We start from the raw sequence: 27,232 nt of genomic DNA, 5'->3' as shown, positions 1-27,232 counted from the left end.
TTCTCTTCTTTTTCGATTGGGCCTCACTCTCCTCCTTTCTCTCCTTTCTCTCATCTCCCATTGGTCATCTCCTCACCTCTTTCTTTTGATTGGTCCGCACCCTCCTTATCTCTCATTTCTTTTCCAACTCAACCACACATGTGGCACAACAATTATTTGCTCCAGAAATTTGGAGCCTTCCAGAAAATAATCAATTGACCATTTTGTCCTCAACTTCCTACACTCTTTAAGAAGTTATATTCAAGTGTTGCTAGGGTTGTATTCCGTATCATTGATATGAATCTCAATTGGACTCTAAAATAGCCTTGTAAAACTACTTGCACTTGAAGGAAGAATTTGAAATGAAGAATCTTGACTTGAAGTTTGAGCATTGTTCATAAGTACTCCACCATAAATTAGTATACACCACGAAATTAAGAATGAAGAAGAATGTTGTTGATGATGATGTTTTAAAAAAAATTTGGTCTTAAGTTAGATTTGATCCAAATCTGATGCTTATTTCATATGGATCAAGTCAAATCTAACAAGCCGAATACGGGCAGGATCTGGTAGTCCAATTGTAAATGGATTCAGATATGAACTAAAGTATTCCGTCTGCAAATGTAGATATGTCCCTTGAAATGCCATCTTATACTATTAATCATGACAAACTACTTATTTTGACTTAGTTGTTGATCATTTACAATATCAATTTATTATTATAAGGAATCACAACTGAAAACCAATTTCTGTTTGGTTTAGTTAATGGTGCTTAATTACATTTTTCAAATAATTAGCAAAAGCCATCTACAACTATGACCACATTGCCACATATTGCGTAGAAACAAATTTTTATGACCTACTAGCTTGGTTATGTTGAGAGTTGTCCCATATCGGTGAGGGACAAGGTTTGTTATGTGCTTATATGGTCTTGGATTACTCCCCATATTGCTAATTGGTTTTATGGTTGAACCTCAATTTCATCATGGTATCAGAGTAGGTTGTCCTCGTGTGAAGCCAAATGGCCACACACGCTCCACGTCACCTAATTGTTGTCCACGTGTAGGCTTGAAAATCCGCCACATGTGTGGAGGCGTGTTGAGAGTTGTCTCACATCGGTGAGGGACAAGGTTTGCTATGTACTTATATGGTCCTGGGCTACTTCCCATATTGCCAATTGGTTTTATGGTGGAACCCTAATTTCATCATGGAATCAGAGCAGGTTGTCCTCGTGTGAAGCCAAATGGCCACACGCGCTCCACGTCACCATTTTGTGTTGTCCACGTGTAGGGTTGAAAATCGGCCACACGTGGGGGCGTGTTGAGAGTTGTCCCACATCGATGAGGGACAAGGTTTGTTATGTGTTTATATGGTCTTGGGCTACTTCCCATATTGCCAATTGGTTTTATGGTGGAACCCTAATTTCATCAAGTTAGATGGCTCATTTCTTACTTAATACATAGTGGTATCAACATATCATCAAACCAAACAAAGCATGCTTTGAAAGAGTTCAAACTACTCGAGGGAATTTGATATGTGTTAGGTAAAAATAGTTTTCGTTTACCACTCTACTGTGAAAAAATGTGGGTGTCCAAAGATCTACCCTCTCTTTCTCTAAACTTTGAAGGTCTATAAATAGAGAAAGCCAAACCACATGATATTCACTTCACTCTGCGATCATCTGTTACCTTCATAATTCTATCCCATCACCTCGTTTTGTTAATTATAAGCAAACATGGCGTCCTCAAAAACTTTTCTTCTACTAGGTCTTGTCTTTGCTGTTCTCCTTATCTTCTCTGAGGTTTCCGCTCGGGAGCTGACTGAGACTGCTCCTACTCAAACCCGTGAGTTTCTCGCTTTCTCAATTAAAATTAATTCTTGTTTCTTTTATTCGATTACGCATTTGTAAATTTTGCTAGGCACATTTTATTCATCATCCACAGATCATCGCAGGTTTTAACATGCATGCTACGAATTTTGACTTTAGTTTCCCACCTGTTTTCTTCTCGAACTTAAACATTTTTTGTTGGGAAAACGAGTAACTTGGGAACAGCCGGATGGTTAGTCACTTTGCATGCATCGGTAGTTACTGCTACTGCACTTACAAGGCTTAATTTTCAGTTTTTGATATCCAACTTAATTGTTTTCATTTTCAAGAGGAGAGCGTTGAAAAGGCTACCTATGGTGACCATTATCACGGATACGAGCATAAACATGGATACGGGCACGGACATGGAGGGCATGAGCATGGCTATGGAAATTGGGAACATGGCCATGGTTACGAGCACAAACATGGAAAGCATGAGCACGGCTATGGACATGAAGGCTATGGACACGGAGGCTACAGATATGGGCTGTGGACGTGGAGAGCATGACCACAGACATTGGAAGCAGCACGGGTATGGCCACGGACATTGGGAGCCCGGGCATGGCCATGGACATTGGGAGCCCGGGCATGGCCACGGCCATCACGGAAAACTCGTAGCTGGCGCTGCAGAGGCTGAATTAGAGAATTAGATATATGACCCTTCAATTTGCCTGTGGTACTGAAGCAGTATGCGTTGCAATAAAGATTTTCTAGTCAATAAAAGCAGTAGTCCATGAACTGTGCGCTTTGGATCTCACAAGATATCATGTCGTGCTGCGACGGGTCGAAAAATTTGTAAAAGCATTACTCTAGTCAATGAACGCGACATACCATACCCACAAATTCACACCATATCTCATGTAGCCCCAAACCCACAAATCCACACCATAGCTCATATCTACATTAAAAAAATGGTAATTTCGTAACTAAAACTAAATTCTCCCCTCAATTGCACTTATAGCCAAGCGTACCACCCCCCTCCAAATTTAGACTAGAGTAATTGTTATATACTGCAATATGCGATTTGATTTGTTATATTCGTGTTGTTTCGAATTAAGGTTCGGACCCCAGCTTGTGTGTTGTGTAGTACCATCGGACTTCAGTTTGGAACCTGTATCTATCCTCTGCAAATGGCGACAATGAAAAACTTCAACCGGAAAAAGGGAGGGGAAAAAATCAAGTACGTATTTGCAAGCTAAATGAATTGATGCTTTATGGGTGGAGACAAATTTGCAAACATCCTGTGTGGCCCAATTCTCTTTTTTTTTCCCCAACCAACTTGAGTTCTACAATATAGTAGTGATTTCAGCTCAATGAGTAGTTATTGAGCATGTCATGTGACACATGGGTTGGTATAAAAATTGAGACAGTAAATATTTATCACTCAAGTCGCGTTCTAAATATTTTAATTAAGAGAATCATCTTTATCAACTAAACATAGTAGGTTTCTTTTTCTTTTTTTTTTTTTTTTTTTTTTTTTAAAAAAAAAATTTAAACAGTTGCTCCTTAAACAAAGGGTATTATGGCATGGTAAGTTTAAGAGAATCATCTTTATCCTTCTACTAGCTAGTTTTTCTCTTTTTCCCGGTAACTACTTAGTTAACATCTCACACATGTAGAAAATGTGTATGGTGCTTCTAGTATCAACTAGTTTTCTACCTTATAAGAAATCTTGGACATTGTCAAAAAGAAAAAAACAAAAAAGAAGAAATCTTAGACATACGAAATACTGAAGTCAAGACTAGACTAGACCAAGACCTAGTTTGAGATTGTGGAGCTTTTAAAAACAACTTAAAAAAAAAAAAAAACTGAAACATTAAAAGAAATCTTGGACATACGAAATACTAAAGGGAGCTACTAGGCCCACTCGCCATTCTTATCTTCTCACCCACCCTATTTCCCCACCTCCGATTAAATTTGAAAACATAACAATACTATCTCTCCACCCACCTATATTCCTAAGTTACCCTTTAGTATATTTTAATTCATTAATTTTTTTTTTTCTTTTGCTAACATTGCATTTCCAAGAATGAAGGTGCCTTTGCTCTTGGAAGATTCATCGAGGATAATATTCTAATTACTCATGAAATCTTCTCATCATTTAAGGGCAAAAAAGGTAAGTATGGTGCTATGGCTATCAAATTAGATCTTGAAAAAGCTTATGATTTATTCACTGGGATTATATTAAATCTGTTTTAATAAGATTCGGATTCAACACTCATTGGATTAACCTCATTATGGAATGTACTACATCCACTTCCTTTTCTGTGTTAGTTAATGGTAAAGCTCATGGCTATTTTCATCCATTGAGGGGCATTAGACAGGGGGGACCCCCTTTTTCCCCACATACTTATTTTATGTATGAAACCCCTAATAAGACAAACAAAATTGGTGGGTCTCCTAGAAACAATGTTGGTCTGCTAACTACTCCTCAAGGGTTTAGAGTTACAAATCTGATGTTTGCGAATGACTGCCTGATCTTTGCTAAAACTACTAATACTACAGCTAGGAATATTGGTAAAGTGTTTAATGACTTTTCCTATACCTCTGGACAAAAAATAAACTTCTATAAGTCGTTGCTTTACTTCTCCAATAACACTCTAAATCATACTAGGAATGATATTGTCAATATCCTCAAAATCCAGCATATGGACAGATACTTAGGGAAAGACTTGTTAATGCTAAAGAGCCTATTATTAAGATCCATAACAAATTATCCGGTTGGAAGGCTAATACTTTGTCTAAGGCGGGGAAGTTTACTATCATTAAAGCAAACCTTTTGGGTGTTCCAAATCTTACTATGGCCTACTTTAAATGCCCTGAAAAGATTACCAAGGCTATAGATAGAGAGAGTAGGAAATTTTTGTGGGGAAAAGACTCCAAACTAAACCCTGTTACGTGGGACAAAATTTGCTTGGCTAAATTAGGTGGAAAGTCTTGACCGAAGATCAAAATTGGTGGGTCCAAATTGTTAAAAATAAGTATTTGAAAAATGAAGATTGTTTTAATAATAAATTAGACAAAATTATCATGTGTGTGGAAGGGTATCCTCAAGGCTAGGGAAGTTGTTAGGATGGGATTGAGATGGCTAGTCGGAAATGGAGAAAATATTGTTTTCTGGACCCATAATTGGTTTTTCCTTTCCCTCTCACCAATCTCTTATCTAGCACCTGACTAACTAATGTTGCTCATGACCTAAAAGTGAGCCAATTTATTGCTAATGGTCAATGGAATAGACAATTGTTATCTTCTGTGGTTGATGTTGATGTTGGTAACAAAATTTGTAGTATTCCTTTGCCATTAGCCTCTCAAAATGACTTATGCTATTGGGGACCAAATGCTGATGGTAAATTCCCTGTCAAGTCTGCAACTTGGATACAAAACTCTATCAATAACAATGTTAATTCTAGCAAGCTTCTTAAAACTAATGTAGAATCTTAGCTTGCCTCACAAAGTAAAAAACTTTAGTTGGCTTCTCATTTTGGGGAAACTCCAAACCAGAGACTGTTTGGCAAGATATATTAATAATATGCCTACTATTTGTCCTCCTTGTAACTCAAATGATGAAAGCATTAGCCATCTTTTTATTAACTGTGATTTTGCTGGACAGGCATGAAGCAGCCCCACTATATTTGACTCATTAAATATAAATCAAACCCATAATTTCAATGATTGGTTAATCTCCATGGACAGTAAAAACATTGACAATCTAAGAGAGTTGAATATGGCGCTCCTTATTTGTTGGCAAATTTGGAAAGAAAGGAACCTTGTCGTTTTTAAAAATAAAAATCTGAGTTACACTAGAATCGTGAATTCAGACGGCTCAGTAGTTAACTAGCAGGCTGCTTTTGGTTTTGTGATTAGAAATGAGAATGGTTCCTCTATCATTGCTGGGGCGCGTAGTGTTGGATAGAATACCATTAATGTGGCAGAATGTTTGGCGCTTCGTGATGGTCTCTAGATGGCAAACTTGAGAGGTTTTAAGCGCATCATTGTTGAAGGCGACTCTAAGTTGGTTATTAAGGCTATTCGTGGTGCCTATCATGCTCCTTGAAGACTGAGGACCATTCTTGCTGATATTTTACTGCTGGCGGGCTTCTTTGGGGATATTTGTTGGAAGCATGTCTTCAGATAAGCCAATTTTCTAGCAGATACTATCACAAGTGTTGGTTTCTTAGTTAATGGCTTCCATGTTTGGGATAAAACTATTTCATTGGCTGCCCGTCTAGCCTACCCATTTGATTATACTCAAACAGGTTTCCCTAGGGGCTTTTCTCTTTAATATAGTTTTTTTCCTTAAAAAAAATAAAAACAAAAATAGTTTGCCTTTTAACTAAAAAATATAACAGCAATAACAAACCGTAACTCAAACCCCTCACAGTCGTACAACACCTTAAAACCCCAAAACACACCAACAACACCACCCAATTCTTGGCCACACAAACACCACCGCCCAAATTCTCGACCATTGTGGAACTACCACGGTTCTGAACCATCCTTACCAAATAACAGTCGTGAACTAGTCAGGCGGACATGGCAACACCTCGTGAGGAAGAGAGAGAGAGAGAGAGAGAGGAGATAGATTGACGGAGTCGGGATCAATGCCGCCGTGCCGCAGAATGTGCAGCGGGTGTGGACTTGACAAATGGGGATCCGATGAGATTTTGATTGTTCTTTGTTTTTCATTATATTCACTTTTTATTTTTATAAAGAAAATCAGTAATATTTTTTGTTGGTCAACAATGACTAATGTTTTATGTGGTGAACTCTGGTTGATTGACCCTTTAGATATTTAGAGTCATTTTGCATAAGGGTGAATTTGCAATCGGTCGGATGGGTAAACGGTTGTCTGGTAGTGGTGGGTGGAGAAGGAAAAAAAGCCACAATCTCCCACCTGTATTTTCCTTTCAATTCAATTTTGTCGTCGAGTACAAGTCCGCGAGTATGATCTACAAAGCAAGCAAGCAAAATTGGTTTTACTTTTTGCTTTTTTCTCTGTTTTCTATTTTTATAAAAAAAAATTAATATAAGATATTTATATGATTTAATAATGATCGTTTAAATAGAAGAGGAAGAAAAAAAAATTAAAAAAAGAAAAAGGAGAATTCAACTCCTTGCATTAAAGCTTCTGGGAAAAAACACATCCTCAAAATTCACTCAACCGTCAATGCTTCTCCACCAACACCCCCTACCCATTACGAATCCGTACATATGATATGACTAAACACACAAGGTAGGTGCTCGATAATTACTCATCACCCCAATTAACTTTTTAAGTTAAGGTGGGTAGGAAAATAAGATAATGCAGTAAGAATGATACTACTATTTTAAACTACTCTTAATAACAGTAGAAAAACATAGAAAAGTAGAAGAATGGTCTACCAAGGTTCTAAAAAAAATGTTTTTTTTTTTCAAAACATAATGATTAGTGCCTATTTAATGAAAGCTTCAAATGACAAGTATACCCTCACATATTTTATAAACTACAATTTTTGATCCTACATTATTCTCTTTGATAATTATTATATTACATTAAATATCATATCATTTTTAGTCATTTAACATATTTACAACAATTTATATAAAAATTTGCCAAATACTCAAATATTTTTTTTTTTTATGTTAAAAGCACTTTTACAAGAAAAATTTTACTAAACACTCAACAACTTTATTTTACAGCTATTTATTCACACAACATAACAGAAACAATTTTTTTTTAAAACACAATAATATCAAACTAGCTCCAAATAATTTGATTCGCTTCCATTGTTTGAAACCCTTCCATTGTACACAAGTTTAAGAGGAGTCCTTTTACGACAAAAGTGCAAACTAAAGAAAATTTTTTGGATTCCCATGCTAACAGTTTAATGTCCTAAAGAAATGATCGGCCATGAAAATTGGTCCCATTTCAACTTTTGCTTTACAAATTCTACCAATTCCTTGCACTCCTCAATAGCTCTTGTATCCACGCCGTTCCTGACCAACGGTGGAAAGAACAACCAAGTCGCGGTGGCCACCACGAAAACGATGGTCAACGGTGTTGACACAACCCAATGCAGCCGCCACCTTCCACCCAACGCCTTCTTCACGCCGAACTCGACGACCAAACACACCCCATGAAGAACAAAGAACCACGTAACCTCCCAGGTGGGAGTCGCACGCGTCATGTAGAAGTATATGAGCTCGTGCATCAAACCCGATACCAAAAACGTGGCTAACACGGCCGGCAGGGGGGCCCATGCAGTCCCCAAGAAGGTCTCGGCCGCTGACCGCACGGGTTTGTGCACAGTCTGGCGCAACGTATTTGTTATCATAAGGTTCCACCTCCTACCCCAAAAATCTTGTAGCGAAGTTGAAAGGTAAGGCTCGTTGGACGGCGATTCGAGCTCGATTCCGAGAACCGCTCGCATCGTTGCGTTGGCTACGCCTACTAACACGTCCACAAAAAGATACAACATGCAACAATACTGACCTAATAGAATTCTGGGGTGCAAATATTTTTTATAGTCAGTTAGGGCAACCAATATGCCGAAAAGCAAGATTTTGGTTGGCAAATTCAGAGGCAACTTAGGGGTTCTTTCCAAATTTGGAAATAACTGTTGAGATGTTTTGATTGGGAGGCAAGCAGTGAAGATGAAGAGGATGAGGGAGTTTAGGGGTGGGTCAGATGAAAGTGGGCCATGACCAAAGGAGAAGAGGAGGAGCTTGAAGCTACCAACCCAGGTAATGAACATGGCAAACACTCCGGCGGGGAGGGCGGTGGAGAGAGAGAAAGGGAGGGTGGTGAAGAGGTAGAAAATAGGGAGGAGAGAGAGGAGCCTGAGTTTGCCTTTGGGGATTTTAGAAGCTATGAAATAGGTGTAGCAAAGAGAGGCAAAGATGGAAAGGCATACCTTGATTAAGCTCTTGATTTCTTCCTCCATTGATCCCATGATCGGTTGATTGATTGATACTCTTTTAATTTGTATCATCAAAGTTCGTTGCCATCACCTGCTCCTCAACCTATCTATCGGCTTACCTTATCATGAGCATACAAATTTTGTGTACTAGATTGCTTTCAAAAATATTAATAATATTATGATCATGACCTTCTCGCTTTTATCCTTCTTTTATAACTGTTTGTAAGGAGGTGAAATATGTACCAACCAAACAATGCGCCCTCATTACCCCCAAGAACATGCAAATTTTCAAGGCACCACGGGTTTACTGTGGGGTTGCAACGTTTGATTAAAAAGAGGCTTCCTACTTTTATTTTTAGTTATGTGCCCTTGTACTCTTCACAAAATATCACCTTACTTCTCATCCTCAATTATATTCTATTTCACCCCACTCATTTTTTATGTCTCATTTTGTTCCATTCCGTTAACTGAGTTGAGAAAAATGTTAAGGGCTTGGTCTTTTCACTTTTAATTTCCGATTTGGGACACTTGAAACTTCAAAATCACTCTAGCTTGAAAATCAAAAAGCCAAAAACCCCACAAAAATACTTAAATTTTCTCATATTAACAACTCTAAATTGTTTAATTTTCGCAAACTATAATTATAACTTTTTAACCTATTCCTATATTTATTGTTGAAATGACCAAAGGGTCCATTACACATTAGCGAAACTAACGGTTTTCCTAACTCAATTGGCGAAATTGGTAAGGGAAAACACAAAAGAACAGTGTATGAAGTGAAGTGAGACAAAATAAAATGTATGAAGTAAAACAAGATTTTATAAAGAATAAGAGGGGTAGCTGAAAATAAGCTTTAAAGAAAAGTTATTCGGTTCAATACCGAATATTAATCAAACTTCGAAGCCACCTTTGTGGAATACTATTTGCTTTGCACGGTCAATTGTGAGTGCTCGATTTTAAATCTTGATTCCTTTCATTAGTGCGAGGAATACAATGTCGGCATATTGCAACTCGCCAACACGGAATCTTGAGATGCGTAACCGAACTAGAAGAATATATAAGTGACAAATTAATGAGAAAAATGGTCCCAAAAAAAAAATTAATGAGAAAAATAGATTAATCGGGTGGACATCCAGTAGCACTCGGCTGAAGCCCATTATGGGCTGGATATCTTGATATCATCTAGCCTGAAGGATTATCAATGTGCTAAGAATTAAACCTTAACACCAATTACCCACCTTCGGCCCAAGTCCAATATTTCAGTCCCAACAGTTCTAAGAGAAAATTCATATCTTCATGTGATTTTTGTTTGGCTTTAATCGAAATGAATTATGAAAATGTGTCCTGTTGGTTGATTGTCAAAATCATTTCACTCCATATATTCTTCATGATCGTGTTACTATCTTGCAAAGCTTGAGGAGAAAGTAACTAACTATCGCGTTAGTGTCGTGCCCCTTCCACTCGTAGGTTGAAAAAAAATCGAGTATCAAAGCGCGGAAACAAAACTGCCTACTAGCATGTGCGTCTAGTTGATGAGTTTTGTAAGTCTTTATGTGCTCATTTCTATTAGTGTTATCCTGGCTTGGGAGCCCGAGAATTTTCTCAGTGGTGAATTTTGTCTCGCTAAATCCTATATCATGCGCACGTTTTATTTGTCTTTTAGGATATTTTGGTATGTGATGTGCATGCGAAAATTAAATTGAATTTGAATTTGAATTGGATTTTTAAGTTGAAACCTATTCACCCCTCTAAGTTAAACTAGTACCCATCCTAAAACATTCACAGATTTTGTAATGTCATTTACTTTGAAAAGAAGTTGCGCAAATAACACCCTGAATAAGCTCCCAAGAGTAATGTGACTCCATGCTATCCGTTAAATTAATAGGAATTTATATCACTAGTACAAGAGTTCTTTTTTAAGGACCATTTTGTAGTTCAAGCCTTCTGTGGCAGTTGTATCAGATTGGGGAGACAAAGTCCTAAGATTGGGAAGAATTTGAATCCGAAACATAGTGAAGTACGTGAATTCGTACTTCTTGAATCCCAACAATGACGGCTCTAAGTGGGCAGTCCAATTTTTATGAAGATCTTATGTATGACTATGAAGAATAAGACTTAGGGAACATAAAAACTCTGATTTACCATTTACAGTAAGACTTAGGAACTATGCATGAGCCGAAACCCAATAAACGTTGGGACAGAACAATGACACTACAACCAAATATCAATCTTCTATTAACGACAATTATATTTAACTCGCTAACACTTTTTTTCAAAAAGAAAGAAAAATCATATGGGTATTTCCATCTAATTACGCCCTAATTGTAATTTCAAAGGGCCGTTAGTTCGAACATCATATTGACATGGTTGCAATTAATCACAAGGTTCACAACGCAAAAGACATAAAAAAATTTGTCTGCCAATAGGAGCTTGGACCAAAATATGAAACGGTGGTTGTATATGCCAAAATATTTACGTTGTCATTTCTTGTAGTGACACTCGAATATTATTTTTCTAAATAAGCTTCTGAATTTAAATCTCATACACAACAATAAAAAGAAATAAAGTGTATGATGATACGTTTCATAAGAAAACACACAAATTGGAGCGATAGGTCTTTTTCATGACAGTAAGGGCATGTGTGCCTTGACAAAATCTACCATAACTGGATACTCATCTATAGCCTTGACATCCACGCCATTTCTCAGCAGCTGAGGGAAGAACAGCCAATTGGCTGTCACAGCCAAGAACCCCAACGTCAACGGCCCCGAAACCAACGGGTGAAACCGCCATCTCTCGGCCACCGCCTTCTTCACCTCCACCTCGATTGCCACGCACAACCCATGTAGCACAAAGAACCACGTCACTTCCCATGTAGGAGATACACGTGTGAGATAATAATAAATCACCTCATGCATTAGACCTGAGACTGCAAAAGCAGACATCAGAGCGAGAAATCGGGCCCACCGAAGCCCGACCACACGCTTCGAAATACGGAGCACTGGATCATACGTGGTAGGCCGTAGAATATTTGTGACCATGAGGTTCCATCTACGGCCCCAAAAGTCTTGAAGGGAAGTGGAAAGGTAAGGCTTGTTGGACTGCGGCTCGAGTTCAAACCTGAAAAGAGCTCGGGCTGGGGTCGCACACAGGGGCATTACAATTTCTAGCCCCAAGTACATGTGGCAGAAGTACAAGGCCAATATAACATAGGGGTGTAAACGTTGCCTGTAGTCGTATGACCTAACGACCAAAGCCAAAAGCAAGGCTTTTACAGCAAACAAAACCGACATTTTAGGCATGTTTGTAACAGTTTTACCAACTGGGTAATTTGGGTTCTCAGAGTTTGTGGGGTTTTGTATGATTTTGATGGGGAGGATAGCTATGGAGATGAACTGGAAAAGAGTTGGTGGGGGTGCACAGAGAGGACCAAGGTCAAAGGAGAAGAGGAGGAGCTTGAATATGCCAAACCAAACCAGGAAGAAGGTGGTGGGACCACCGAGGTGGAAGGAGTGGAGGTTGAAGGGGAGCATGATGAAGAGATAGAAGATGGGGAGGAGAGAGATGAGCCTGAGGATGCCCTTTGGGATTCTAGATGATATGTAGAAACAATAACACAGAGAAATGTTGGTTAAGATCCATACCTTGATGAAGTTGTTGGTTTCACTCTCCATTTCTCTAGTCTCCTTTTAAAATTCTATTCCCCTTCCCCTTAGCTTCCCCTGCTCTGGTCTCTTTTTCTTTCTAGAATTATATTCCCCTCTTTCCTTGGCTCTTTCTTTGGATCTGGCTTCTCTGCCCTCTCACTTTTCATAGGCTCTCATCTTCTTTTATTTGTGCGATTACAATTAAACTACAACAACATTTTATGTTACTATGATTTTGTCTTATTATCTCTATAAAAAATCAATATAAAATATTAACGTGGTTTAACCGTACAAAATAAAAAGGGCTGAGAATGTATGGGAAGTGGGAGAGTAGAGAAGCCGGATCCCTTTCTTTGGGCTGTCTCTAAGCCATGTTTGTTGGACCGGATTAGCTAGATAGGACAAGTCTAATCCAAATGGACACCTTAAATAAGAGGATTAAAAGAAAATTCATCTCCAATCACACGCTTATCCCGCTCATAGGAGCTCTTAATCCTAAAATTAGAGAGTAACAAAAGCTCCTGAGAGCTGCTGGCATTACTACTTTTGCTTTAACAGTATTAGATTAGAGAATAAGGTTTTGGTTGGAGATGCTCTAACAGCGGAGAATCTTGATTGTAACTAGAGATAATTAACCCATGTGAGCGTCTCATATATCACGTGATGCAGAGATATATAACTCATGTGAACATCTCATACATCACGTTATGCAAATATATCTTCGGTAACAAGGCAAACTCACTCATTCAGCCAAAACAAGAAAGAAAAATAGGATGGAACAACAAACTAGTAAAATATCATACGTTTCCGTTCAAGGAACAAAAAACTAATGAAGTGGCATGAAGTACAAAGTTGCGAAAACACTAGTATATAATATACACCAACATTTATTACTCTTAGGCACAAAAGGGAAAACACACTGATCAAATGGTACATGCTTTTACTCATTCAACCAACCTGCTGAATTTTGGTTCGAATAGCTTTGGTGAGGACCGGGAGCAAAACCCATGGAACCACCATGTTGACCGGGGCGGGGTGCCCTGGGATCAAAAGTGCCGTTGCTGCTGAACATGTGCGGTTCGTATCCTAAAGCAGGTTCAGATCCTAAGCCACCCATCCTCGTGTGGTTCAGTTCATCCAACCGAGGTGCATACCGCTGCATGGCGGACGTGTTCATCCTGTAAGATGACTCGGCTGTCGGACCAAGATGACTATGGCTGTAAGGAGATGAATACGATCCCATCTGTGCACTTACAGAATCCTGACCCACTAGATAATTACTTCTCAAAGGACCAAAATCTTGCTGACCATAAAGCCGAATCTGAGAACGTACGTCAGACTCCCTCCTAAATGGATCTTCTACCTCATTCAAGCATGGTCTATATCCAAGGGTATCCGATCTGTCTCTCATGTGGCCCACAAACGGTTCCTCCAAGTTTGTAGCCCTATAACCAGAACTGGGACCAGCGGACCATCTATGAGTCAGACTCAAGTAAGGCTCATCACTGCTCCTGGATAAGCTTCTTCTACCTCTGTCATCAGCTATGTTAACCTTTGTCCCACCATAAGTAGTTCCGTACTTCACGCTTGAACCAGAATTGCTAGGCTCAGAGTGCTGATCTCCTTTTTCAGCAGGCTCAATGCGTGGCAGAATTTCCCTGCATGTCTCATCAATGTTGTTACCATCCCCAGGACTCTCGTTGCCACCTATGTCACCACTGTTCTCACAGGAGCTTTCTCTGTGTTCCTCATTCACAACAACCCCACCTTCAACATCTTTGGGACTATCGGTTTTTATGCCATCATCATCAATCAGCATAGGTGCTTCACCATACTGATCATTATTACCTATTGACCGACCGTGATTTAGAGAGTCAGAATGCTCTTTCATATACCCTTGTGATGCAGACATGTGACCATGCTTTTGAGCTATAGCCTTGATGTCAGCAGACCAATCAGGACGACTCCAGAGATAGAGTGGTGGCGGCGTTACATTCCATTGATCCATTTGTTTGTCATTCACATCAACAGACCCCGGGAGATAAAAAGACTGAAAGGATACAAGTCACCAATTAACTCCCAATGTAAAATTTCTATTCAGATAATTAAGATTCAGCCTCTTGGACAAACACATACCTTTCCAGACAGAAACTGGTTATCCTCCCAAATTAGATCATATGGCGATTTCTTTTCATTTAACCTGATGAAAGACACAAATGTAAGGAACTATATACAAATGGAATTCCAGTTCAAAGGCATGGCCACATTGATGTATGCCTCTGTGTGTGAGAGAGAGAGATGAACAACAGCTAGCAGCTACCTTTGAGTTTCTGGTGGAACAATAAGAATAAGGAGCTTTGGATCGAACTCAAGAGCCTTGTCAATAAACTTGTTTGCCAGAGCTGCTTTAACTCCGAAAGGAGGGTTCAACCCCATGATCTGCTCAAGAAGCAAAGTTGCGGAGAGTGAAATTAACATAAAGGTTCAGAAATTCAAATGTCTTGATCAAATACAAACAAGCACCAAGTTCCTACCAATTGTGACCCTTTTGGTAACTCCTTTGGTTGTACTTTCATCCAATCTCTCTTCTCAAAACAGAAATCGTTCTGCCAAATGAAAATCCACATAAAACAATCAGTTTCCCAGTTTTTAAGTTTTAAGCCTGTAAAAATGCACGCACAACAGCCTTTAACCCAGCATTGGGATTGACAAATAGACACGATACAAGAGACAAAATTAATCACAATATCTTTTTTACTTAAAATGCGGATGAAAAAAGCAAGAATGAGCAATATAACTCCCGGTGCAGGTGATTTGAATTGCATTCTGCAGGAATTACAAACCTCATAAAAGCTAAGTCTGAAATACAGTAGGCATTAACAGTGGAAGCACAAATATGTTTGGCACTTGCATTTATCCCGTAGACAGCAAGCCTTTTCAGAACTCTTAATTTTCACTAATCACAATCTTACAGTTGAACATAGAAAAACAGAACTATTCATAAGCTTCAATCGATCCCCAATAGACCCCGTTGCACAGAATCAAAGCCTCTAACAAAAGGATAATGAGCCCCTCAACTACAAAAAATATATTATAAAATATATTGACCCTTAACTGACAAGGTATATGGTGAACAATGCAACCATGTATGCACATGTCATTGATAATATTACTTGTGGGGATTGACCAACATTAAGGACTTATATGAATGACTATTACCTTCGGTTGAATTAAGTCATAGTTTTTATAAAAGCAGTTCTTCCCCGTCTCTTCAAGCTTTTTCTTCATTACGATGCTGAAATCATTGGCACCACAACAGAAGTCCACTATCTGTTCATTGGAACCATAAGTAATCAGGTACTAACCAATCAACATTATTTTGAAGGCAAGGTAAGGAACATTGGAAAAAACAAATATGTAATAATAAAGAAACCAAGGCCAATCCTGCCTAACAACCTAAGCTTATGATCCAACATTAGTATCCCATTTAATAAGGAATCACAACAACCTCAATTCTCTTTCTTAACCATATAATATGCACTTTAGAACAAGAAGACAGTCATCCAACAAACAACTAGCTTATGACTTCTGTGGTGAATATATTTAGTACAGGTTCAACTGTGTAAAGTCAAACAAAAGTTCATAAACATCATCGTGATAAATTCTTCAGCAATAGATGTTTCTGTTGCAGTCTTGCAGGAAAAAAAAAAAAAAAATATGGTTCAATATTTCTTCTACGAAAAAAACAATTTTATTGATTCTAGAATCAGCACAAAATACCTTGGACCGCGTAGCCCCACTAAATAAAATACATCTAAAACAGCCAAAGTGGAAACTTTTAACTAACAGAAACGCAAAAGGCTGAATAGAAATATCTCCAGCCCAGCCAAGGAATAGTCCTCTGAAGTACACTAGATCATCCTTTTCCAAAAAAAAAAAAAAAAAAAAAAATTCTCTAAGAAGTGCAGCAATGTTCTTTAGTTTCCTAAATTAAGTAATTTCGTTGTTATATAGTTCCTTATCGTGATTACTGTACAAAGGGCTTGTCATCAATTTCGAAGCAAAACAATATTGTCCTAGATCACCTAAGAAAAGAAAGTGGGGAGTAAACCATTAATCTCCTTAAATTTTTCTTCTTCAAAAATAAATTTCCATGCTTCTGCTATCATAAAGATGTCAGGTCCTAGAAGTAGTTTCTGAAAAAACTCTGTTGATAAAAATAAGCTGCAAGCCTGCAACAGTTTCAATCATCATCATAATCCATGTCATCACAAACTTAGATGCTGAATATAGTATAATGATCTGTAGTTGAGTTGACCTCTAGGTGGACGGTCAAATAAAGCATTCAGGTGCTATGAAGCTTCTAAGGAAAAAAATAGACACCCAGGAAAAAAAGCCAGTCATGCAAATAAACAATTACGCATATAGTACCAAATAACATTTGAATTCAATTCAGATGCGCTTAATTAATTGATTCAATTCAGATCATTAAATATCACTAAGACAAACGAGAGTATCATCAAGGGCATAACTCAAAGAAACATCCAAAAGATATTTCATGTTAAAAGATATACAATGCACTCATATATACTATGTATTAAAATTATTCTCACAGATATAAGCATATAGATCCTTACCGTATCTCCATCTTTTACGTACCAATGCAGCCTATCAGCAATCTGTACATTAAAATCAAGCTTTTAGAATTCTTCAAGGATTCATGAAGCTCATAATACACGCTCAACGGCTCAAGATTAATGAAGTAAATGTGTGCAGACGAGATAAAAGGTAAAGCTATGTGAACGAGTAAAGCAAAAATGAACAACCATATAGTATATACAAACAGAGTTTAATTCGCAAAATGATTTGTGAAAGCACGAGTAAACCAAAATCCACAGCACTGAATTTTTTGGTGGGTGATATTCTTGTTCTTTTGTCTAACTGGTGGACCTATTGTCCAATAGTGGAGATTATTTTGCAACTTCTTGACTTTGTCTACTGATAAAATTTACCTTTCTTCTAAACAGAAAACAAACTCAAGAAAGAAATCCAAATGTCAATGTGGATCTAATTATCTTTAAAACTGGAGAAACCAAAACAAAACCACAAGTTTTTCAATGTCAAGATTATCTTAAGCATAAGCGACCATACCAAACATGAGTGGGGTGGACATGTTCATAAACGCAAGTTTCCACTGTTTTAATAATTCATTAAAACCCAAGCTGAGAAGAAAGTAGACGCAATAATAAGTTAGCAAGAGCGCTTTACAACTTTGAAATAGAAATAACTGAACACAACCAAATTACCTCTTCTAATTTGTCCACCTTTGTAAAATGACGACCAAAGGACGTGTAGCGCATTCCGTGCAAAAAAGGTGCAAGATATACTCTCAGCTTGTTCTGCATCAAAAATAAATCAACAAACTAATGGGAAACTGTACAACACAACCGTTTTCTGATGAACCTTTAGTACACATATTACGTGAATATAAAATCACATAACAAACTCAACCACAAAGAGAAAGAGAAAACAGGTAACAAAGAAAAATTAAGATGAGAGAGAGAGACAGAGAGAGAGATGCTACAAATATAGCACTTAGTATAGAGTGTGAGCACAAGGGATGCTACAAAAAGCTCACCGTTACACATTTTACATTTCAAGTGAACACAAGGACAGACTTGATGTTTCCTTAACATTTAAAAATGTAAAATGTCACAAACTTTGCTACAATGTATAGAATTCATTTGTGAATGGGTCTGTAAACATGTACCAATTACCAAATGACCAAATAGGCTTCCTTATCAAAGTGTGGACTGAAAGTAAACCAACTTTTTGTTAGAATTTGGTTTGTCATTTGTCAGAGTCCTATTTTGTGTAGGATTGTATTAGGAATGCTAAAGGTACACAGATTCTTGTACTCCAAGGATTAGGAGAGAATAACTTTCTTGTAAAATTAGATTGGGAATTCTGGAAGCAGAAATAGAGTAGGAATGCAAGTATTCTTCCTATCCCAACTAGAATAGGAGTCCTATAGGGTGCCTGGGTGCGGCAAGGGGCAAAAACACAAGAGAACAGAGAGACAACCGAGAGAGAGAGGGATTGGTTCTAGGGTTTACAAGAGTAATTTTTTCTCTATTATTAATTCAAAAAAGCCATGATTGCTCCACCCAGAGAAATCGCAATTGACATAGACAAAATTTCTGCCAAACTATTATAATCTTGTATATTTCTAGTTATTCATTCAAAAAAGCCTTGATTTCTCGACCCGAGTCAGAATTATAACACTTTGCCTACCCTAGAATAATGTGCATGAAGAATAATAGCTTACGCCAACCTTGTAAGGTTCAGTCAGCTCTGTACAGCTCAAGTTCTTAAATGTTCTTGGCTCGTTTGAGCTTGGCTTGTAAAGAAACTAGCCACTCAAATAAAATACTAAAGCTTGCTAGAAAATACAAGCCAAGCTAGTAAAAGATAGTGTCTAACTCAGATTTCATCACAAGGCAACTCTCTTTGAGTTGAGGTTGCCTCATGTATTTGTGCTACAGGTGTGAGGTCCGTATCCTTCATTTCTCTATTTAAAATTTATATTTGTTACATGATTCTTTATTTCTTTATTCACTTATGTATCTATATTTTCCTAGGGTCATTAAGTCAAGTCACACTTTAAGCTCATGTCCCGCATATGAGCCAAATTCAAGTTCAGCTTAAACTCATCCAAGCCAACCCCGTGCCTGGAACCAACATCCGACATCGTACTTAGAGCCCAGTTAGTCAAGCTAAGCTAAAACCCAGCAAATTACGTTTGAGCACTACAATACTCAGTTTAACTTGGCTAGGTTACAACCCTATACCTGAGCCACAAACCATCCGAATTAAAAGAATAGGCAAATAGCTGAGATGTGTAAGTGTAGTATACAAGGCACACAGACAACAAACATTAAAGCAGGAAACCTATTACTTAATACAATAAGAAGATGAATAATCTTTGCCTAATCATAAGTTGTAGGATAGTGAGACTGGAATAGGAAACCACCTTCCACTTGTAAATCTGGTGAACCACCTCAGGAGCGCAAACAGCCTCAGAATCTTCAGTACTGCATCCTTCCTCTAGTTTCCGTAACGCTGTTCGAACAGCCTAAAATACAGTGGATACATTACCAAGTGCATGATAAGAGAAATCATCAAAAGTTCACACTTGGTGCAGTGCAAAATAACAGTTAAGATTTTCCCATGGATGTACCTCAACTGAGCCTTCTACCTTTCCCAGTGTAATGTTCCTATCCACAGCATTTTTGGACGAGGATTGATGAGTTGATGGAACTGTGCGCTGCCGCTTTCTTATAACATCTTCCAGAGTTATTGAAGATGCGGCATCTTTCATTAAAGCCAGTAATCTGAATTGCAAGAAATAAATCAAAGAACTACACAAACTTTAAATTAAGATTGTCTGCAACTGTGGTAAATCCTTGAAAACTATCCAAACATATATGCGTGTGTGTGTGTGTGTGCATGCATGTGTAGAGAGGATAGAGAGGAGAAAGAGGGAGTAATACACACACACTCTCAAATATACTATCCCCTTAGAACTCGGTCACACATATTGGCATAAGCCAATTGATGGTTTTTGTTATTTTTATAAAAACTTGAAGAAAAACTAATGAGATGGAGATGATGGTACTAATGTTGGGGAAACCACTAGCCCAACCAAGATGGGTTTTTATGCACAATATTTTAACTTACTTTGGCTTTTCAAATTCTTGTTAGTTATTTACTACATTACCCCCATTATATTTAATAGTCTTTTAGAAAGTTGAATAGGGGAAGTTTTGGTATTTTGAATTGTCAACTTCAAGGCATTCTCCCTTATATATTGAATGAAGGAGGTAAAAGGGTGATCTCAAGCCAACAAGGCTCCCCGCTTTGCAGGGTTCGCGCGGGGGATGGGGTGGAACATCTATCGTACGCAGCCGTACTAGAGGTTGTTTCCACGACTCGAACCCTTGACCTTTCAGTCACAAAGGAGCAACCTATCCCTTGCGCCAAGGCTCACCCTCATATTAAATGAAAGATGTAATGCTATAAAAAATTGCAGTAACAAGTTACAATGTATAAACAAAACAGAATTGGTAAATAATTTAAATGAAGTTACCTCCTCTCTGTAGCTGCATCTAAAGATGGTGGTGCACTGATCAACGTTTTTGAGGCAGGATTACCTATTGCCAAACCACACTCCCCATCAGGTTTGCCCTGCTTACCTGACTTCACTTGATTAGACCTATTCATATAGGCATATAACTGATCACCCAATGAGGTCTTTTGTTCCTCAGCCACAGAAATCTTAGTTTCCTTTTTCAAAGCACTATTCGCTTTCACCTTTCTTGATGTATCTAACCCAGAAGGTAGTTTTTTACTAATTCTGTTACCACCCACTTTTGCAGCAGAAGATGACTTCAGCTTCTCTTTAGATATCGTAGGAGCAGTTTGGCCCCTACAGAATTCTTCAGCGGAAAGGCTTCTCTTATTTTTCACAGATTTTTCTCTATCTTGAAGGGATTCTAATGTCCGTTTTTTCTTTTTCCCTACAAAATCAGTCTTCTTTCGAACAAAACTGGTCCTCTTTTCTCCAACATCAGGGAATGTTACATGGTCCCTTATTGGCGTTCCAATGTCTTTAATTATCTCATGTTTTCTAATCCAAGGAAAAAGAAAAAAGCATTCAGAAAAATTAAAACAAACAAAATAATTAACAAAGCAGCTCACAAAAATAGTACTTACGTGCAATATATTAGTACACGGTTTGGTAATAGTCCTTCCCAAGCCCTTGGTGTTGTACCTTCATCCTCTTCGTCTTCCTCCTCATCTTCCTCTGTTTTCTCTGTTTTCTCAAATACAATATCCCTGGTACAAGCAATTCAAGCATAAACCAGCTATACACAGATAATAGACCAAAGCATGGTCTCCTAAAAGCATATTAAAAATAAAAACAAAATAGAACAATTAAGAAGATTACTCCGGCAAGCATTTCTTGTGGTAGGATTTGGGACAACGCCGACACACAGCAAACCGCAACTGAGGATTCTTCTTGTTCTCTCCTTGTTTACAAATGCAGCATTTATGAATCGGACATGTAAAAGATTCACCCATAGCAATTTTTTTCTCCAGTTCTTCAGCAGTGACTCCATTGTCTTTATAAATGAGTTTTGCAATGCAACGTGGATGGTAAAATTGACCACAGGTTGCAGAAACACAGGGGAAGACCTAACAGAAATGATAACAATGATTTACGTATACCAAACATAAGAATAATACTCTGATGACGACAATGACCGATGCTGACAATACAAAAAGCAGGAAAGGCAGAATAATACTCTGATGATAATGATGATATATGTATCTGTATGTAAATGAGTCCCTTCTATTGAGGGATCACTCGCATAATCTTATCAGAGGGACACCTCGAATCCCCCACTCCGGATTATATCTTAATGATTCAGAGTATTTTTCTTTCATAGATCATACTTGAAACAAAAGACAAACACTGCTCCAAGAAAACAATAAAATGACGACATTTAAATGAGTGGTTAAGCTACTTCCAATTTGGGTGTTTCATTGCAACGATGTTTTTTTGAGGACATAAAATTTAGACAGTTTGGATCATTGAAATATAATGCGGGGTGGGCACTACACAGGCATCCTCAATTAAGCTTATTTAACATATGACTAATCCTCCCAGATAGAATAAACAACGAAATGTTACAATGCCAGACCCACAAAAAAACAAATTGCTTTACTAAACCCTGTTTAACCAGTGGGTTCTTGAATGCAAAGGTGGTATTTGAAATGATTAATTTGCGTTGAGTTTGCACCTGATCGCTTTGCATTGTTGGAAATTGACTCATGAGGTTTGGTCAAAGTAAAAGAGCCCAAATAGTACATATGTGCATTGTGATTACCATTATAAGCATACCACGGATGCAGAGAGCCAAGTATTTCAAAGAAACTGTATTTCAGATAAAAGTACATGTTTTAGCTTCTCTTTAGGTTTCCACTTCCCAAGAGTTTAAAGTGGTACCACTCTCTCTATGATGAAGAACTACAAGGATAATTATTCATATTTTTATTCATCCAGATGATGTAAGGATAATTATCATTCTATGTGTCTCAAGTTTCCTATTACTAAAACACATTTCTTACTACAAAAACAACAACCAAGCTTCAAAGAACAAAAAAATTTAACCAGGAAAATAAATGGGTAAAGAACTCTTACTAAAACGACCATACTAAAATTGGTATCAGCACCAGGGAGATTCACTTAATTAACGCTGCGCAAGATGGAAAATGCTGGGAAAACAAAAGGGTACCCTAGTAGCAAGACTACACTGAGTAGAATGAAAATCAAGAAGGAGAAGAAAGCATAATATAAAAAATTAAAACAAATTCCAACAAGAAATGATGCTCAAAAGATGAAGAACTACAAGCACAAGATGAATGTCCTAACCTAAGATAGCATCATAAAAAGCACAACAAAAAGACATAAAAGGAAGTATGACCAAAGAAAAAGATCAACAGAGTGTAGCGGAATATTTTGAGCGAGTATACCTAACACTAGAAAATGAGCTCAAGCAGCTAAATGCAGAACAATATATCATGGTACCACACATACAAAGGAAAGAAAAAAAAAACCGCAGCACCCTTCCCCAAAATGAAAGGAACAAACAAAATAAGAAAACTGTAGACCAGTATTGCTTTGCTACTAACAATGTAGAAAAACTAAAACGTCCCTGGTTCTGAATTTATATACTTAAACTAATCAAGCTAGCATGTCCACAGCTATGAAGAAAAAATTCATACCTCAGCACCTGAAGATTTATCAGAGGAGCCTAGCTTCCCACAAGCATAGCACTGATGCTGTTTATACTGACAGTTCTTGCAGAAGAAGTTCTGAATCGCCTGCCAAGATCAAAACAGAGAATAAAAATAATCATAATATCAGTAACAAAAAGAAACAATCAAATGGAAATAAAAAAGTTAAAAAAAAGGGGATTCACAACAAAAGTGAGTAAGAAGAGCATACGTCTACTTCATCCTGGGTAAAGCCAAGGGTTTCACACATAGAATCCTCACCATCCTCTACAGTTGCGTGAAATGACCTTAGGCATCTCCCTTCACAACTACAGAGCAAAAAATATATATTTATGCAGTAACTTCTAGGAAATGAAGTTATTTAAAATATGCCGATATCATGACTATTGTCATAAGAAAGCCAACAGAGCATACCACAAAAGATCGCCACCATTATCACAAAACGCACAAACAGAATCAAACAGGTTATCATCGTCACTGGACTCGTCTTCAGCATCAATCATATCTTCTTCCATATCATCAACTATAAATCCAGGTTTTGTTGTAGCTTGAATGTCCTGAAAATCCAATGAGTTCACTGGCTCAAACACTATATCATGAAACTAAAAGAAACTTTAAAGAATTAAAGGATAAAAGTGTGCTAATGAAAGACAAAAACAAGTAAACGCTAGAAAATTACCTCATCATGCAGTTTCCTCTTGGTGGGCTTCTCTTCAAGAAAGTTGACCAAAAACTGTTCAAAACACAGTTTGTAATTTTAATTAACAATGCATAAACATAAAGACGGTTTGTAGTTCGTACAGAAGAATAAGAACAGGAAATAATATAAAGTGAAAACACAATGAAGCCAAAATTAAGTGAAAGAAGAGCAAGTACAGAGAAAGCTTGAATCTTAATAAAATTCAAATAGCAGAAAGTTTGCTTCGCCGTCTAAGGTTCACACATTCAGTTAATGAATAAGCAGGTAGTCCAGCTCAACATGTTCACACAAAGCTTCACAAATATAAGTTTCAATTTTGCATTTAAAACAAGAAGGGGGGAGGATGAAAGAGTAGTGGTTTGCCTGCTCCAAATTTCAGATTGAAAACCTATATTGAAGAATATCAACCATAACCACTGAGATAGCACATCTGAATAAAAAAAATATACAGTTACATTGATAAGAAAAGAAGCTAAACAGAACCTTGCACCTTGCTAATGCATCATCCCGTTTAACAGCTTCACTAATTAGGGGAATATAATTCACCAGGTCATTCTGAGAAGGCCTGACCTCATACGAGCTGCAAAATGAGGGAAACCGTCAAACCTCAGTTTAAGAAAATGAGCGAAAACAGAAGAGATGTTTAGAAGATCGAAAGATACCTGAAAACTTTAGATAAGTGATCCCACAGAGATTTGCCGGATGTCTCAGGATTTCTCCTCACATAGTGAAGGCACTGCACTGTTAGCAAGATTGACCTTATTACTTCCTCGAAACTCTTCCTCGGCTTCTGAAGCTTGAGCCAGTTATTTTCCTTAGAGAGCACCGCTATCTCAGGATCGACATTGGAAAGATCAAACCGCCATGCGATAACATGCTTATACAGTTTCTGAAGCCCATTATCGGCAGTGCCACGCACAAATATGTCCAGTTTCCTCCCATCTTGCCTCTCACCCTCACTCCACTGAATTGGCAAAACATGAAATGAGATGGGTTCGTCCTTGTCATCTACAAAATGGTAATTCGAAACGGATTGTGGCACCGCCTCTGCCTCATCGTCTGACGATTCCATGCCCCTATTCAACTCACACTACAATTTACACCTAAACATGTAATCAAACAATGAACTTTAAAAATGCAGAGCACTAACAGAGAGAAATCACAGTGCAAAAATCAACATGCGGTAGAGGGAGATAAAAGGTACAGAATCAAATTGGGATTTGGGTTCTAGGGCTAGGAGAATTATCTGGAATTCTTGAAACCAAAGTCGAAATTGGATTAACGAATTTGATAATATTGCTTTTAATTTGAAACCTAAAAAGCAAAATTAGAAAAAAAGAAACTGGGAACTGAAGAATTGTGAACCTGATCGGATTGACAGAAAGAAAGAAAACCCTAACTTCCTCCTCAAACGCTCTCAAATCCTCAATCAGCTTCCCCAATTTGCTTGCGATGAGGAAAATTATGAATGGGAAATCATGAACGAATCAGTTTACTCCGGGCTCAGTCTAGCGCAACGACATGTCGTTTAGAAATGATGAGGGATGAGGCTGATGACGCACGTAGTCCTTTAAGGTAGCGTTTGGTACGCGGGACGGGACGGAACAGAGTAGGACGAGGCGTTCCGTCCCACGTTTGGTGCGCCTAAAATGAGTGGAACGTGCTGTTCCACGGAACAGATTTTGGATGATTTTTTGTTCCACACCCCCACCATGGAACGGGTTGTTCCACGTCTGTGGGACAGAAATTTCCAATATTTTTAGACAAAAATGCCCTTGGTCTTTTTCAAAATTTACAACTTCAAAATCAGTTAACAAACCCTAAAAACAAAATCTCTTCTTCTCAGCCGTTTCTCTTCACCTCTGCATCCCTTTTCCCTTCGCAACCTTCCTGCTCATCTTCATCCCTTTCCCCTTCGCAACCTTCCTGCTCATCTGCCGCCAAACCCTAACCACAAAACCCGCCTCCACTGCCTCCGACTTCGTCCGCACCCTTTCCACCGCCGCCGCCGTCGCCGAAACCTACGACGACCCAGATGGAGTTTCAATGAAGGGAATCAGGAAGAACCTTGATATGGTTGTGGTGAATGGTAGCGAGGAGAGACGTTACCCCGGAAATTTGAGTCTTTCGTTTGCTTATGTGGAAGGGGAGAGCTTGTTGATGGGGTTGAAGGAAGTGGCGGTGTCGAGTGGGAGTGCCTGTACCAGTGCGAGTTTGGAGCCCTCATACGTGTTGAGGGCTTTGGGGGTGGATGAGGACATGGCTCATACTTCTATTCGGTTTGGGATTGGGCGGTTCACAACGGAGGAGGAGATTGACCGGGCGGTTCAGCTGACGGTGCAGCAGGTGAAGAAGTTGAGGGAGTTGAGCCCGCTTTATGAGATGGTGAAAGAAGGGATTGATATCAAGAGTATTCAGTGGTCTCAGCATTAAGGAATTTGGTAGAGGAACTGGGTGAAGCAACGACTCCATTTTACAAGTTCAATAAAATTCTTGTCGACTCCATTTAACTTGAAATGATACCAAATTCTATCATTCAAATTTATCACATAAGACTTATTCACGTCAAACTTATTATCCAGAACCAAATGTTTTCACATCTGAGACAGAGATGACAACATGGAGAAGGGAGAGAGAGAGAGAGAGAGGGTAGGGGGGGTGTTGAAGAAGAAGAGGGTCCACATATTGGTTTCGAAGAATGGCTCTCAGACAGGCTTTGGGAGTGGGACTGGAGTGCACGTTTTTAGGGTGTAGAGAGAGTGCGAGAGACGAGAATTGAATTGGGGTAGGGACTAAAAATTGAATTGGGGTGTGGGTTTTGTAATTTGCACAATAAAATTTGATGGGTTTGTGGTGAAAATTCGAATGGAGGTGTAGAAAACGGGAAAAATTACAAATTTTAAAGGGGTTTGCATGTGAAACACAACATATACCTATTAAAATTTGGACCAAGAAAAACAAATAATGGATAATAGTGTTCAAATTTGAACAACTTAAAAAAAAAAAAAAGAGTCATGTCCCGTTCCGCCCATAAAATTGTACCAAACAACAGCGGAACATGGGTATTTTAGTCATTTTAATCTTTTGGTTCCGTTCCGTCCATGTGCTACCAAACGCAGGACGGAACAACCGTCTTGTTCCGTCCTGCGCGTACCAAACATAACACAGAACATCTGTTCCGTCCCGTCCCGTCCCGTTCCATCCCGTCCCGTCCCGTCCCGTCCCGTCTGCGTACCAAACGCTACCTAAACGCACGACTCATGACGCACGTAGTCTT

The 27,232-nt window shown here is 38.4% G+C and overlaps 5 protein-coding genes across 5 annotated transcripts; 2 read left to right on the top strand and 3 right to left on the bottom strand.

The window, feature by feature from the left end:
* The first annotated feature begins 1,668 nt into the window (after nucleotides 1-1,668).
* On the top strand, nucleotides 1,669-2,864 carry LOC103951435 (cold and drought-regulated protein CORA). The gene is made up of 3 exons (XM_048573281.1): nucleotides 1,669-1,823; nucleotides 2,137-2,332; nucleotides 2,376-2,864. The coding sequence occupies exons 1-3, from the start codon at nucleotides 1,715-1,717 to the stop codon at nucleotides 2,494-2,496; spliced, it is 426 nt and encodes a 141-aa protein (XP_048429238.1). The 5' UTR covers nucleotides 1,669-1,714; the 3' UTR covers nucleotides 2,497-2,864.
* Nucleotides 2,865-7,584: 4,720 nt separating this feature from the next.
* On the bottom strand, nucleotides 7,585-8,778 carry LOC103951434 (probable long-chain-alcohol O-fatty-acyltransferase 5). Its single transcript, XM_009362797.3, has one exon. The coding sequence runs from the start codon at nucleotides 8,776-8,778 to the stop codon at nucleotides 7,711-7,713; it is 1,068 nt and encodes a 355-aa protein (XP_009361072.2). The 3' UTR covers nucleotides 7,585-7,710.
* Nucleotides 8,779-11,238: 2,460 nt separating this feature from the next.
* LOC103951433 (long-chain-alcohol O-fatty-acyltransferase-like) lies at nucleotides 11,239-12,595 on the bottom strand. Its single transcript, XM_009362796.3, has one exon. The coding sequence runs from the start codon at nucleotides 12,417-12,419 to the stop codon at nucleotides 11,367-11,369; it is 1,053 nt and encodes a 350-aa protein (XP_009361071.2). The 5' UTR covers nucleotides 12,420-12,595; the 3' UTR covers nucleotides 11,239-11,366.
* A 571-nt stretch (nucleotides 12,596-13,166) lies between these two features.
* LOC103951431 (protein ENHANCED DOWNY MILDEW 2) lies at nucleotides 13,167-25,480 on the bottom strand. Its single transcript, XM_048573272.1, has 19 exons — nucleotides 25,321-25,480; nucleotides 24,618-25,058; nucleotides 24,439-24,535; nucleotides 23,935-23,988; nucleotides 23,670-23,812; nucleotides 23,467-23,563; nucleotides 23,244-23,342; nucleotides 21,403-21,650; nucleotides 21,168-21,290; nucleotides 20,542-21,081; nucleotides 19,633-19,786; nucleotides 19,426-19,527; nucleotides 17,699-17,791; nucleotides 17,030-17,071; nucleotides 15,612-15,722; nucleotides 14,927-14,998; nucleotides 14,713-14,831; nucleotides 14,529-14,592; nucleotides 13,167-14,442 (listed from the first exon to the last, which is right to left on the bottom strand). Exons 2-19 carry the CDS (start codon nucleotides 25,025-25,027, stop codon nucleotides 13,333-13,335), a joined length of 3,678 nt encoding a protein of 1,225 aa, XP_048429229.1. The 5' UTR covers nucleotides 25,028-25,058; nucleotides 25,321-25,480; the 3' UTR covers nucleotides 13,167-13,332.
* Nucleotides 25,481-25,604: 124 nt separating this feature from the next.
* LOC103945604 (cysteine desulfurase, mitochondrial-like) lies at nucleotides 25,605-26,415 on the top strand. The gene is made up of 2 exons (XM_048573307.1): nucleotides 25,605-25,686; nucleotides 25,802-26,415. The coding sequence occupies exons 1-2, from the start codon at nucleotides 25,605-25,607 to the stop codon at nucleotides 26,386-26,388; spliced, it is 669 nt and encodes a 222-aa protein (XP_048429264.1). The 3' UTR covers nucleotides 26,389-26,415.
* Nucleotides 26,416-27,232: the final 817 nt, after the last annotated feature.

The sequence above is a fragment of a genome, unplaced genomic scaffold, assembly GCF_019419815.1.
Source record: "Pyrus x bretschneideri cultivar Hongxiangsu unplaced genomic scaffold, Pyrus_bretschneideri_v1 Contig66, whole genome shotgun sequence".
NCBI lineage: Eukaryota > Viridiplantae > Streptophyta > Magnoliopsida > Rosales > Rosaceae > Pyrus > Pyrus x bretschneideri.
This window is presented reverse-complemented; position numbering and strand designations above follow the sequence as displayed.

What these genes read in the sequence shown, in the direction of transcription:
- LOC103951435 (XM_048573281.1), top strand. Translation starts at nt 1,715, where the DNA reads ATGGCGTCCTCAAAAACTTTTCTTCTACTAGGTCTTGTCTTTGCTGTT. An exon ending in GACTGCTCCTACTCAAACCC is followed by an intron (nt 1,824 to 2,136) that starts GTGAGTTTCTCG and finishes TTCATTTTCAAG; the next exon opens with AGGAGAGCGTTGAAAAGGCT. An exon ending in CACGGAGGCTACAGATATGG is followed by an intron (nt 2,333 to 2,375) that starts GCTGTGGACGTG and finishes TTGGAAGCAGCA; the next exon opens with CGGGTATGGCCACGGACATT.
- LOC103951434 (XM_009362797.3), bottom strand. Translation starts at nt 8,778, where the DNA reads ATGGGATCAATGGAGGAAGAAATCAAGAGCTTAATCAAGGTATGCCTT.
- LOC103951433 (XM_009362796.3), bottom strand. Translation starts at nt 12,419, where the DNA reads ATGGAGAGTGAAACCAACAACTTCATCAAGGTATGGATCTTAACCAAC.
- LOC103951431 (XM_048573272.1), bottom strand. Translation starts at nt 25,027, where the DNA reads ATGGAATCGTCAGACGATGAGGCAGAGGCGGTGCCACAATCCGTTTCG. An exon ending in AATGGTGGCGATCTTTTGTG is followed by an intron (nt 23,564 to 23,669) that starts GTATGCTCTGTT and finishes TTTGCTCTGTAG; the next exon opens with TTGTGAAGGGAGATGCCTAA. An exon ending in GTTCCACCAGAAACTCAAAG is followed by an intron (nt 14,593 to 14,712) that starts GTAGCTGCTAGC and finishes GTCTTTCATCAG; the next exon opens with GTTAAATGAAAAGAAATCGC.
- LOC103945604 (XM_048573307.1), top strand. Translation starts at nt 25,605, where the DNA reads ATGAGTGGAACGTGCTGTTCCACGGAACAGATTTTGGATGATTTTTTG. An exon ending in CATGGAACGGGTTGTTCCAC is followed by an intron (nt 25,687 to 25,801) that starts GTCTGTGGGACA and finishes TCTTCTTCTCAG; the next exon opens with CCGTTTCTCTTCACCTCTGC.